Source organism: Erithacus rubecula (genome assembly GCF_903797595.1).
Source record: "Erithacus rubecula genome assembly, chromosome: 16".
Lineage (NCBI taxonomy): Eukaryota > Metazoa > Chordata > Aves > Passeriformes > Muscicapidae > Erithacus > Erithacus rubecula.
This window is the reverse complement of record NC_136668.1, coordinates 13,496,557-13,510,155: the sequence shown is the minus strand read 5'-3', so window position 1 is coordinate 13,510,155 and position 13,599 is coordinate 13,496,557. Positions and strand designations below refer to the sequence as shown.

Sequence of the window (13,599 nt, the reverse complement as noted above, 5' to 3'; positions counted from 1 at the left end):
CAAATGGCTCAGTGCTTTAGAGCCAGTGTGACTCTAATGAGGATTTCATTTGCTGTGATCCAAAGAGGTCCTAGAGAAATGATCTGACAGTTCCAATTCCATTAGTGTCCTTCATGCTAAAGCAGACTGAAAAATTGTTTTTGCATTAACTGAATTGCAGCCTCCTCTCAGGCATGTGAGAGCAATGCTGTGTGCTGTCATAGGGTGTGATGCATATTGAATTCAGCTGAAGCTGCAGGAGATTAAGGTAGGGAGAAAGATTCTGGTCTGGAGGCATCTGAGCACATTAATTTCCAGTAGTGGAATAGCAGCTGGGAATTTAGCTGCAAGAAGTTTGTCTTTGCTCAGCAGTCCACTTACATTGTTGGTGTTTTATTTATTTTTAAATGAGTTTGAAGATTTATCTATGGAAATACAACCAAATGTTTGTCTGCTAGAATCAGTAGGAATAATAACCCCGGGGTAATGACCCTGTTTATATTTTAAATGTTATTTTATGGACATCCCAACCACAGAGATTGAGGGCTCAGATTTCCTCCTGAAAGAGTGAAGTGTCAGAAGATCTTACTAGTTCTGATGGCACTGCATAAACCTAAATGATATTCAGGGTGTTTTGGAGGAAAACCAGAGTTTCTTTGTCACTGTCTGCAGTAAAGCCTGAAATGTGATGGCTGATGGAAGATGAGCACCTCCCATTAGGTGTTTTCTGTAAAAAGTCACAAAAGCTACTGAGAGTTCCAGTGCTGCAAAAACTGGATGCTTTTCACAGGCAGTCATGCACCAGTGCAGAACTAGACAGAAACAACTATAAATTCAGTGGGTTTTAGCATGTTTCAGCTGGGAAGATAAGAGCAGGCATCATGAGCACTGCTGAGCCAGCCCTGTCTGGAGGAATAGCTGCTGCTGACAGTGGTACCATGGCAGGTCTGAACTGAGCTGGTGCTGCTGGGGGTCTCCTTCCAGCACTGTCAGGTCTTGCTGATTCTGCAGTTGCTGTGCAAAGGGGAATATTTCTGGCACAGCAGAATCTGGCCAGGGAAAGGATCCTTGCTGAGTTGATCTGTTTGAGCTCCAAGCGCAGTGATGTAAGCTCCAGGTGTTCATGGGAGAGGTGCTGTGCTATTTCCAGCACCGAAAAGCCCTTTGCTGGTGTTAGTAAACAGAGTTATAATAATAGAAGGTTCCTATTGTGTTTATTTCCTGAAATGCATTTTCATTCATTGAGATGTATACACACAGGCTTGGATGTGTGCACACACTTCCACTGCAGGATGGGTCTCCTTTACAAGCACTGATGAAATGCAGCAACTGGTTTGGAGCTTTTTATTTTTATTTTCAGTGGAAAATGCAGGTGATTCACAGATATCAGTGCTTCATTTGGGAGTCTTGCCAAGCATCAAGTCCTTGCTCAAGAAAGGTGGTGCTACAATCACAAAATGCAATTAGTGGAAAGGCTCCACTTCTCAGACACTTGTGAAAGTGCTGAAGTAGTTTAGAGACTTAGAAGAGGAATGATGAAGTCCCTGGGAGCCCTGTGTATTTATCAGCATCCCCAGAGCACCTTTAAGTGGAGGCAAACCTTCTCTCCTCCTTGAAGAGTGTGGCAAGGCAGAGCACAGCCTCAAGTCCCAGCCTGGGGTTGCTTCACCAGGAGCTCATCACTGCTCTTGCAGGGGAAGCTGAGGTTTTGGATGAGGTTTAGGCTGTTGAGTAACTGCAGCACCCAGGACTTCTGGCCCAGGCAGCAGGACAAAAAGTGAAATTCCCCAAGTGGGAAGTGTCCCTTCAAAGCTGTACAAAACCTGGAAGCTCCAGGTTGCAGATTGACATGAAAATGAGCATAAGAGAACTGCAACTTCAAGGAAGGCTCTTGAGACTTTTTAAACTCAAATAAGGCTCAGAATACTGGGCCATCTAATAGCTCCAGTTTAGAGGAGACTTTGGAAACCAGCTTTGCTGCTGAGGTTGGTGCTGTGCTCCCCCTCTGTCCCTGGGCTCAGCACAGGGTGTGAATGCACCACCTGATCCACATTTTGCTCTAGTATCCACATCCCAGACTCCCATCATTCAAGGAAAACATGATCTGGTTGGCATGATTTGGGTTTGGTTGGGATATGATTTACCCAGTGGCTCCCAGAACTAGAAAGGAGATTTGCCAAGCCTCTGGAACTGCTTCAGGTGATGTTCTTGGTGGATTAGGCAGCCTTATTGCACATTCCCCACTCTCCTGGAGAGTGACAAACTGATAAAATTGCTTTGGAAAGTGGAGGAAATGTCATAATCTCTACTTTGGTAGGGATGGTAACTTTAGAAGAAACATTCAAGTTTCAATATGTGGAAGAAATGTTCACACCACCCAATTTCATATTCCATATGAAAAGGACATTATGTTCATCCACAGAGGTGAAACACAGAAATTGTTGCACATCTTGCTTCTGACTTGTGCCCAACCCAGTGTTTTGTAATAAGCCCATCACACATCTGCATTTGGTCTTCATATATCTGTGAATACAATAATTGCATTAGCAGTTAGCATAATATTGCATTATTTCCTGTCCAGGAATTTGATAAGAAGTCAGAAGCACACTGGAGTTTCAAGCAGAGTTCATGACACACTAACATTTCAGGATAATGACAAAATATATCACTCAAATGACTCTGGCTTGTTTTAAATGACTCAAATCCATGTCCTGCAGCTGTGGGATTGGAAAGCTCAAAGCTGCACAAACAACAAATATATGGAGAGTTGCCTATAAAGCAGCTTTAAATTTGGCTGGGGCTTAGGAGCGGAAGAATCTGAGTTGCAAACCTTGGATGAAAAGTGACTTTTTTTTAAAGGCATTTGCATTTGTTAATAAAAAGCAGCTTTGAGCCAAGCAGGGACAGGCTGAGAGCCTCTCAATGTGTGTGGCAGCACTGCCTGGTGGGAGCCTTTTCTTAGTGGAGAGGAGAGCTCCCATTTGTGCAGCAGAAACCTGCATGGAATTTGTCTTCTCACCTCAGTGAAGGAAAAGGAGCAAAAAGTTCTCTCTTCTCTCATGGGTAGAACAGACTTGGGAAAAGCTCTCAGCTGCCCTGGGTGTTGGAGGTTTCTCCAGGGCTGTCCCTGTCTGTGGGTGAACCCCTGGGACAGCCTGGGGCTCTTTGTTTCAGCTCCTTTTCTTGGCCACTGCACTGGGTGGCAGAGCCCTGGTGGAGATGAGCAGGAGCTGCCTGAGGACACAGCAAAGGAGGTCCAGAGCTCGTCTGGTCTGACCCCAGGAGCCAACACAAACTGTTTTGAGGCACTCTGATAAGGAGCAGTATCATTTCCAAGCTCTGCTGGCCCCAGCTGGGCAGGTGATGAGCACTCCCAGCCAGCCTGGTGCTCTCAGTGCTGCACTAAAAGATCTGTGTGTCACTTGTGTTCCAGGTTTCCTGCTTTTGCACATTTCCAGGGCCTCTCCTACCAACTGAGTGAGGAAGTTGCTGCCCATTTCTGAGCAGGAAGGATATATGAGATTATTCCACTGATGGGCTGCACATCATCCGTGTCTAATGGGCTTCCTCCATGGGCAGGGGTTAAGGGTTATGCAGAGGGGGAAATTGAGTTTATCCTGCTCTACTGTCTATTGGAATCATCAGAAAAACAGGGGTGGGACCTGGAAAGCCACAGCTGCTTTTCAGCTTCCTGATTCCCTCAGGATATTCAGTGATTCCTCTGTGTGGGGCACAGAGGAAGAGACTGGGAAATGGAGCCTTTAAAATCTTTTGTGCACTAACTCATTATCAGCCAGTTTTCCATTTATTTCATTTCCTTTTTCCTCTCTGGGCAACCTTTATGGTTCCTATTGGTAAGCCAAGGGTTGATGTGACAAATCTTGCTTGGGTCCTGTAACATAATTTACACAGTGAATGTCACAGATGATGTGGGTGGGAGAAGGGGATGAAGATTCTTTAGTCTGTGATGTTTTCCTAGACTTTACAAATGGCTTGTTTAATTCCACCTCAATAGTTGGGAAGCCACTTTTCCCTTCCAAACTGCTGTGTTTACACAATAAACATGTTCTTAGCAAAAGCTCTAGAGGAAGGGAGCTTAAGAGCTTCAGGATTCATCTGGATGGAACTCACCAAGAAAAAAAAAAATGGATTTCATTGGTTTTATTAAGTGCCAGGATTTGACTGCAATATTCCAGAGGCTTAAAATCTCCCATTTCCCCAGAGTGGTGGATATGGAAAGCAGGACTGCTTGTGTTGTCATGAGTCATGTGTTGTTGGTGTTCAAGATGGGGCCACTTCAGGTTTTGATAATAAATTCTGGCTTTAGGGAACATTCTCCTTCTTACCCCACTTGGATCCTGTTGAGAGGCAATGGAGAGGGACCACAAATTGTAGATGGAAATTTCATGTCTGAAGTTTCTTGGGAAAATCAATTCCCTCCACCCCCAGTTGCTGGCAGCCTGGCTGGACAGATTTATTGTGATTTGAGGAAAGGGACAGGGAGGGAGATATAAGAGACTGCAGGCTTCACTTTTCTTGGTCCCACAACTGAAAAATCAATGTTGATGTTTCTCATGAGAGCTTCATGGACCATTTGGCTTTTGTTTTTTGGGAGGAAATAAAAACCATGTCCATCTCCTAGATACTGCTGGGTGTTTCTAAACTGGCAGCTGTTCATGCAGACTAGCCCTTCTGCAAAATGAACCCAAACAAGGTTGCTGATGGGACAGAATTATTAAAAGTCCTTATTGCTCTAATTAGTGAGAACATCAGGATGCTGCTGGGGTCCTCTGGGTGATCTCAGGCTGGTGCAACTGAGCTGTGCTCATGGCAGCCCTGAGCTCCTCTTAGGCTTGTGCTGACAAGAAATGTTTTCTAGGCAGAACTGCTCCCATTTATCAGGAAAATAGGGGTGAGGTTCTCTAGAGCAGCTGGGAAATGTGCACTCCCTCAATGGTCCTGAGAGCAGGGCTGTTTTTGGGAGTGTCTGGGTGTGCTGTGCAGCCCCTCTTCCCCCAGCTGCTCCTCAGCAGTGGCCAGATGAGCTGAAAGCCATGTCCTTCCCCTGTCCCCAAGTGCCACAGGGGCAGCTGCCTGCCAAGAGAGCTGGGCTTGTCCTGAGCCTCTCCTGTTCAGAACCATCTCAGCCCACGAGTGAAGTGTGTGAGCCCAGCAGAGCCAGGCTGCCCTGTGCTGTCACTCTGCAGGCAGGAGCAGCCCAGGGAGGAAGGCTTTGTGTCAAAGCATGATCTCACTGACAGGCTGCAGGGGGACCAGCAGCAGGAGCCACTCAGGCCATCTGTGCATGATGGCACAGAGCCACTCTCCTGCCTTTGCTCCCTCTCTCGTGTCCAGCCTGGCTCCAAGGCTTCCTGGGGAGCAATTCCTGCCAAGAGCTATTCCACCCTCAGCTTGGAGGCTGAGCTGGATCTTGGGGATTGACTGATCTTGCCTAAAACTGATTTTCCCTGTTGGAAAGGTGTGACTCTTCTCCAGACCATCCCAATCACTCGTGTGCAGCTCTCCCTGGCCCCAAACCAGCAGCTGCTATCTAGTTTTAGCAAAGGAGGGTGCTCCCATCCCAAAGCAGCTTTTTCTCTGACTTCATCAATTCTTCATGGTGATAACTCCTCTAATGAGAGACTCTGTGCTGCCTTTTAGGAAGATGATGTGTGCTAGAGATCTGCCAGCTGCCTGACTGGATCTCAGAAGCCTTTAAGTGATGTTATTCTGCATCCAGACTTCTGCAACTTCAGCGTGAACTGCTGGAGAAATGGTCACTGAGGCATGTAATGTAACTGAGAAGAAAGAATCAAATTGTGCCGTTTTTTCCAGACTTTCCTTCTCCACTAAGGAGATGAACTCTGTGTTCTTCTGGAAACTTCCATCAGTGCTTTGCAGGGCTGGGCTCCCCTGGAATCAGCTGTTCAGCCTGGCAGGGATGTTGTCCTGAAATGATGGCAGAGAAGCTTTTGGGGTATGGGTGTTTCTCTGCTGTTTATCCAACAACTGGTACTAAAGAGAGTCAAGTCTGGCTGATAACTCTGGTACACTCTTGGTGACAAGGTTTGTTTGTTTGCTGCTTATTTACAGTTTGGTGAAAAGCTTGGTGCTTGCTAAAGAAATGAGTCGGGCTGGGAATGAAATTTTGCAGGCTCAAAATAAGACACCAAGGGTGTTGCAAGATGTCCTGTTGTTTTTCCTCTTTCCTCACTGCCCTCCCCACCATACCTTGTGCAATCCCCTGTGATAGCCCTTTCTGGCAGTGTGCTGCAAGAGCCCCAGACTTCTCCTGCATTAAGGCTGGGAACTGTCTTCAAAACAGGATGGTTTCAAGATCAGAATAAGAAACTGGACTTTTCTTAGGGACCCTGTGGTGTAGAGTAAGAGTCAAGTGGTGCACAGAGGCTTGGGAGTTACAACACAAGCTTTCAGCTGAACAACTGCATAAGTGTCCCCAAAAATCCAGGCAAAGCTCCTTAATCCACTCCAGGAGGGGCTGGAGCCTGAGTGTGCAAGTGGGAAGGATGTGCACAGCCCTTGTGCCCTGTGCCTTGGCTCTGGGCAGGACTCACAGCTCTGAGCAGCCCCTGGGGGATGCTGAAGGGGAGATCAAGTGGCCATTCATGGCTAATGCTTTCCAAGAATAAAGGAGCAGGAGGAAAACACAAGCCTGCTTGTTTGGGAATGAAGCATCAGGCTGTGCAAAGCCTCAGCTACTGGAAATCCACCGTGTCTGGCTCTAATAGCACAAGGCAGATCACACTGCCCCTGACACAGACCAGATACCTGCCAGAGCATTGCTCAGGGCAATTTCCTGCCAGTTACTGCAATCTGCTGATTAAGAAAATCAAAATCAAAATATTTGTTTCTTGCACCCTTGCTGAGCACGCTGCTGCAGACAGGGAGATGAAGGGAGTTATGTTCTGTGGGATGTTGCTTATCTTTACAGACCTGGGACAGCTGAGCACAGCAACCTCACCTTCTGATCACTGATAGCATCTGGTGATAAGAATTAACACATCAGAAAGACACAAAATGAGTTTTTCTGGGCTGTGCTGAACTTAAAAAAGTGGAGATAAAAGGCTGTTTTCCTGACATCAGATGCTATCAAACACCACAGTGGCACAGTTGTCTGTTGTTAAGCTGTGGGTACTTGTTCAGCTGTCTGAGCCTTTGGATGCCAGGTGGGTGAAGCACTTTCAAAACACAGATAAAAGGTTTTGTTTCCTGTTGTTCTGGTTTAATTAGATATCACAGGCACCCGGTCCTTTTTTAAAAACAGAGATTCTTTCAAGGTTGATAAAATATGACTGACAGATACCAAAAGGCAAGATGGAAAAAATCTTTGTGTTTGCTTGTGATACAGCTTTCTTCATCCAGCTTAAAGAAATCAGGCAAAGAAAAGAAGAGAACTTTTTTTTTCCCCTACTTTCTAGGAGTTTAGTTCTAAAATCTGGTGCATGACATGCTTTAAACAGGGATGCAAAGGGGTTGAGCTGCAGCTGCATCTGGCAGCACATTGCCCAGGGTGTCTGTGGCATCCTCATGTGGCATTTTGGTGGCCCAACAGCAGCGTGGGGATGCTGCAGGAGTGTGTTTCATCAAAAGGGCATGTTCTGTGATCCTTCTCCAAATTCTTGCAAGACAAACTATTGTTTTTAAAAACTGCTTTAGATCTACATTTTATGGCTGCTGAGATGGACACAGGATATGACCTTCTTGGTTTGGCCCAGATTTTGACTTGCTGTACTTTTTACATCACTGTTTAACAAATGCAGATGTTTAAAAAGAAGGAGAAGGCTGTTTCCTCTGGAACAAAATCAAAATGCTTTCTATTCAGTGCACAGGAGCTCCTTTTATAGACTTTTGGTCAGATCCTGGGTTGAAGACAGGGAGAATATTGTGTACATGGGGATGACATGAACAAATTCAAATTGGGGAATCAGCATTTTCCTACAACAAAGATGTGAACCAGCTTCTGGGCAGCAGTTGAAACGCAGATACAGATTGATTTATGATTGTACTCAGATTTGGGCAGTGGAGACAGTCTGAGTTTGAGCTGAGGACTCACACTAGCACCCAGATGTGTCCTGAACTGACCTGTGCTGTGTTTGCAGTGCTGGACTTGGTGCTTTGAATTTAATCCCAGTATATCTGGGGCATAATTTGGCAATAGAAAGAAAACTCTGCACATAATTGTTCCCATTAAGGGTCAGTGATTATGTTGGGATGCTGGGTCTTTAAAAGTCTTGATGTAAAATTGAGTTGCTCACTTGCAGCTGTTGGAATTGGATCCTGGTGCCTAATTGAACTCAAGGACAGGCTCTCTGTTATTGTTTTAATTTAATAAATGGCTTGAAAGAGCACTTAGATGGCTTGTGGGGCCCTTCCAGGAGAGGATGTGCTCTGTGAGAGGGGCTCAGCTCCCCCCGAGGCAGCAGAGAGATGGAAAGGGCAAGGTCAGCTGTGCCATCAGAGCATGTCCTGCACAGGCAGCACAGCCCATGGTGATGGTCCTGCCATGGATCCTGGGCCACCAGGAGCTGCCACTGCTCCCTGAACAGGAGGGACATGCTGAGAGCACAGACAGAGCACAGCTGGTGTCCTGTGAATCCCTGTCTCTCACCTGCCCAAATCCCCAGCAGTGGTTCACAGCAGGAGGAATATTTACACTGACTTCACAAAGAGCTGGATCTAGCTGATTTTCCAGCACCCCTAGGAAGCAGAAATCCAGGTCAAAAGAAAGCTGTTACCATCTTGATTTTTAAATTTACTTTTCTTTCACTTCCTCCGCTGTTTCAGAAACCTCTTTGCACCAGGCTACACTGAGACCCACTACAGCCAGACTGGCCAAGCCCAGAGCATCCCCCTGACCCACACGGTGAGTGCAGAGACCCCTCCCTCCTGTGCCTGCATGGGACACCAGGCCTTGGAGAAGCTGCTGAACCTCTTCCTCCTGAGCCTTTTTCTTTTTGAGGGCACAGATCCCCACAGCTTTAAGCTAAAGGGGAGGGCAGTCCAGCTTTCTGATCTGGGAGCTTCCAGTGGGAAAGCTGCTCCATCCCCCAAAAATGGTAAAAACATCTTTCTGTTTTGCCTGAGCTGTGTTATGAGAGCCAAGGTCAGCAGCCAGCACTGCTCCCCTCTCTCTGGGTGCTGGGGAATTGTTTATTTCTCACATTGCTCACCCTCTTGCTTTTAGTTTTGCCACCAGGTTCCCCATGCTGGGGACCTTCCCAGCCTTTGGGGAAAAAAGTCCCTATAAGCCAGTTCCTGTTCAGTAAAAACCCCATAAATTACTGATCTCACACAGGCTTGGCTGGCTCTGCTGCAGCAGCACAAAGATGTGCATTGGTCACAAAGCAAAAATAAGAGATAAAATCCCCATGAGATCATCTTTCCTATGCTGCCCTGGGGTGAGGGGAAGGGATATAATGAATATGTTGGTGTTTCTGCCCCAAAGCCTCCTTGTCCCAGCCAGAGGCTGCCTTTGTCTCACAGCAGCACTGAGACCAGGGCTGCCCCACTGCCCACAGTGTCACCTCTCTGGGGCTGGAGCCACATCCCATGGGGCCTGACCCTGGGCCAGCTGCCATCCATGCCACAAGCAGGATTTGGGTCTGTCCCAGTGCTGCAGCCATCCCAGTCCTTTCCCTGGGGACTCAGAGCTCTCCCTTTTTGCTGGCAACAAGGAGCTGTTTGATGCTCTGGCACGGGTGGTGCATGGCAGCTGAAAAGCCAAATTTTGCTGCAGAGTCTCAGAGATTTAGTGGTGATAATCAGCTGCCAAATGCAGTGGAAAGGGAAGAATTACAGAGTGTTGGGTGTGTTTGCACGGGACTAAATTCAGCACATGTGCTGTGTCCATCCCATTTGTGTCCATCCCATTTGTGTCCATCCCATGTGTCCATCCCATCCCTGTCCATCCCATCCATATCCCACCAACCCTGCCTCTCTCTGCCTTGCAGGATCACTGCTTTTACCACGGGGTTGTGCGTGGCTGGGAGAGCTCCAGTGTCACCCTCAGCACCTGCCAAGGGCTGCGGTGAGTGCCTGGAGCTGTGGGAATCTGGGAATGTCCCTGGGAATGTCCCCTGGGGATGTCCCTCCCTGGGAATGTCCCTCCCTGGGGATGTCCCTCCCTGGGGATGTCCCTGGGAATGCCTCTGCCCAGGTGCTGCCACCCCAGCTCTGCTCCCAGCAGCCTGGCTGCCCTGGTTCTCTCTGAGTGGATGGAACAGCTCTCAAAGGCCACCCAACCTGGGCATAAAAAGGGGAAAATGTTGGGGAAAATGCAGGAATTGGGGTGTCATTAGTAACCAGGGCCTACTAACCAGCTCCAGGATCCTTCCTCCATTGTGGACTGGTGCAATGACTGAGTTTAACTTGAACACACTGCAGCAAAAGACCCTTGTCAGTGCTCGGGGCTGCATTTGTCTCAGGGAGGGACAGGACTCACCATGACCCAACCCAGTGCTCCACACTTGTGCAGAAACCTTCTCCCACTTTTCTGTGTGTTTTGGGGCAAAGTCTTCAAGTCTGAGCTCCCTCCTGGGCTGTCAGCCCTGCTCTCTGCGTTCTCCCCAGGTGCTGCCAGGGCTGTGTGTGTGAAACCTTTATTTTGGGAGTAATGGAGCCTTTGGCTGGAAAAGGGGGGCTGTATCCCCAGCCAGGAGTAAATGCAGAGGTTTGTTGTGCCCAAGGAGCTGCATTCATTTACACCAGCTCAGAGCTTGTTTCCAAAACATCACACGGGCTGTATTGACATTAGTGGTCATCTGCTCTGGAGCCTGGCTGGAAGCTTTGCTGCTGGGACTGTCTCCAGCCAGGAAACAGCTCCTGCCAAAGCAAACCTGAGACATCCCAGTGAGTGCAGCACAGGCCAAAGGGCCCAGTGAGATAAACAGGACAGTGCAGCCACCTGTGGCTTGCAGTAAATACTCCAAAAGCAAAAGCAGTCACAGGTGTGTAGTGCTTCTGCCTGTGTTTTCCTAGGCTCTGCTTTCCAGCTCCAGAGGGACAGGGATGTTCAGCGTGCCTGTGCAGGGAATTCCTGCAGCCCTGAGCTGTCAGGGTCTGCTGGCAAACACTTGACATCTTTTTCTAACTGCTGGGGAGGCACAGGAGCTGAGCACACGGGGCTGTTCTCACCCTGAGCCTGCACAGCTTGGGTGGTGCCCATCAAACCAGCACCTTCTAGAAAGCATCACACACAGGTTTCCATGGGTGTGTGCATGACCCACAGAAAGCTCTGCTTTTCCTGTTGACAAAGTCTTCACATTTTTCAGGTCAGGTCTGTTAAAACCCAATTTCTCCTATTGGAAAATAGAATGGAATTTCCACTGCTCCTATTGCAGAAGCTGTAAGTTAAATTTCTCAGGTTGCAGCAAATGCTGCATTGGCCTCTCAGTGTCTGAGGCCCACTGAATGGATTTTAATATATGGAAGCTCAGGGATTTTCCCCTCTGAACTCAAAACATTCCCACCCTTTTTATTAATGAACTGACTGGCCTGGTAAGGGTAAGTGTCTTGCCAGAGTCAGATGGGAGCTCAGTAGCAGCAGCAGGATTTTTCTCCAGTTGCTGTGATAGTAATTAACTTTCCCTTTTATTGCTTCCTGTTTCAACAGAGGACTTATCATATTGAGCAGCAATTCCAGCTATATCTTGGAGCCAGCTCCCAACAGCACAAACCAGCACTGGATTTACAGGGTGGACAACCTGAGGCTGCAGAGAGGAGCTTGTGGCTACCAGGGCACTGGGGATGCAGCTGAAGATTGGCTCAGGAACTTCACAAGTGGGATGAAATCACCAGGCCAGAGGGTGAGCAGGGCTCAGCCTGAATCTGTGCATGATGCTCCAAATATCCCCCCTGTTCCCTAGGAGCTGAGAAAGTGAAATGAAGGAGGATATTTAAGAGGGATTGTGAAATAGTGGCTCCAGCAGGGAGGTGAATGAGTGTTGGGGGTTGTGGTGGGCTGTAGCTGTTCCTACATCTGATACAGGAACAAAAGGTGGGCTGAGAACAGGCTTGCTGCAGCTATACTGACCTTGGCTGCCCTAAATCAATCACATTTTGAGGTCCCTGTGCATGACAGGGTGGGGTGAATGGCCAGTGAGAAACAAATTGGGGAAAATGACCTGTAGAAATGTTTTGTGGAGAGTTCCTTGGGGAATATTGGGGGAGTAACCCAATAACCCAGTGTTGCTGCTGCTGCAGGTGAAACGGGACACTCTGCAGGCTACAAAGTATGTGGAGCTCCTGCTTGTGGCTGATTATGCAGAGGTAAGAAATGGGATTTTTATGGGCACAGAGCATCCCACCTGCAGCATCCCCTGAGGCAGGGAGGGCTGCTGGGGCTCAGCAAGTTTTCTCTTGCAATCCCAGGGAGAGCTGTGCCTTGGTCACTTTTGTCCTGGCAGACACCCTTGGCCCAGGCAGAGATGCAGGTTGGGATTTGGATGAGGGCTGAGGGTCAGTTCTGGTCTCCCAGTGGTCAGTCCCAGTTATGGCTGGGAGACTCTGCCTCCAGAATGGGGAAATTTGGGGGTTTCCAGTGATGTGCCTCTAACTGCAGTACACTTAATCTCTACAGAAGATAACTGTGGTTATGCTCTGCTCTGAGCTGCTAGCAAAAATATAAATAGACATTTTTAAGGCTCCAGATCACAGAATAGGTCTGGAGAAGCTGAGTGAAGTCAGCAATCCTCCCCCATCCCCAGCCTGGACAGCAGGCCAGACACACTGCAAACCACACAGTGTTTTACTGATTGTTTAATCTCTAGCACAGACGGGAGCCAGGCTGGTCCTATCCATAATTTACAACTTGAAACTGCAGTAGGGAAAACCACACAGTGCTCTGGGCTATAATTTATTCTGAACAAAGCTAAAGAGGCAGAACCTATTTTGGTTTCTCTGTTAGGCAGCAGGACACCAGGGAAACTGAGAAAACACATAATACCCAGGAACTGCCATATGTTGTTCCCCATTTGATCAGAAAAACTGGGACAGAGTCTCACGGTGTTGTTGTTAACTGCCCTTTCTTTGCTGTGTCCATTAAAAGAAAAGTCCCAGATTTTGTCATCTGTTAAACAAAAATCTGAGCATTTTCCCACTTTAACTCTTTGAACCAAAGAGTTTGCTAAAATTAACTCATTAATTGCCAGGTGGTTTAATTAGGCAAATTGGTTGGATGAGTGGGATGTGGTGAGAGCTCAGGCAGCCTTGACCTCAGACATGAAGTCCTGTTGTCACACATTTTACCTGGCACATTTGCCAGTTCTTTGTCAGCCCCTGGCTCTGGGGGCACTGATAAGTTTGAGTTGCTCCACTGTGCATCACTGCCATGCTGTGCCAGGGATAAATTCTGAATATACCTGCCCTTAAATGGTTAAAGGCAGGTGTTCAGTGCAGGGAGACTTCATAGTTACCTTCTTATTTCTAGAATAATGTGGCTTGTTTTAACACATTTCAGCTCTTTGCAGTTGCCTTGGTGTTGTCTGACATGTTCATTTTGCTCAGTTTCAGAAACATCACTTCAGCATCGAAGCAACGAGGCAGAAATTAGTGGAGGCTGCTAATTACGTAGATAAGGTGAGATTGGGTGTGTGTGAAAGG

The 13,599-nt window shown here is 47.7% G+C and overlaps 2 protein-coding genes across 3 annotated transcripts in view; both read left to right on the top strand.

The window, feature by feature from the left end:
• Positions 1 to 13,599, top strand: part of MED7 (mediator complex subunit 7) — a 145,810-nt gene that overhangs the window by 16,307 nt on the left and 115,904 nt on the right. The gene's annotated exons all lie outside the window — the stretch shown is intronic.
• ADAM19 (ADAM metallopeptidase domain 19) overlaps positions 1 to 13,599 on the top strand; it is a 31,952-nt gene that overhangs the window by 3,654 nt on the left and 14,699 nt on the right. The window contains exons 1-6 of one of the 2 annotated variants that reach the window (XM_079319954.1): positions 6,970 to 7,166; positions 8,785 to 8,863; positions 9,951 to 10,027; positions 11,612 to 11,804; positions 12,202 to 12,267; positions 13,504 to 13,575. In XM_079319954.1, coding sequence (XP_079176080.1) covers positions 7,084 to 7,166; positions 8,785 to 8,863; positions 9,951 to 10,027; positions 11,612 to 11,804; positions 12,202 to 12,267; positions 13,504 to 13,575 — 570 coding nt within the window. In that variant the 5' untranslated portion in view covers positions 6,970 to 7,083. Of the gene's footprint in view, positions 1 to 6,969; positions 7,167 to 8,784; positions 8,864 to 9,950; positions 10,028 to 11,611; positions 11,805 to 12,201; positions 12,268 to 13,503; positions 13,576 to 13,599 lie in introns of those variants that run through there. The other variant, XM_079319953.1, reaches the window with a different exon arrangement.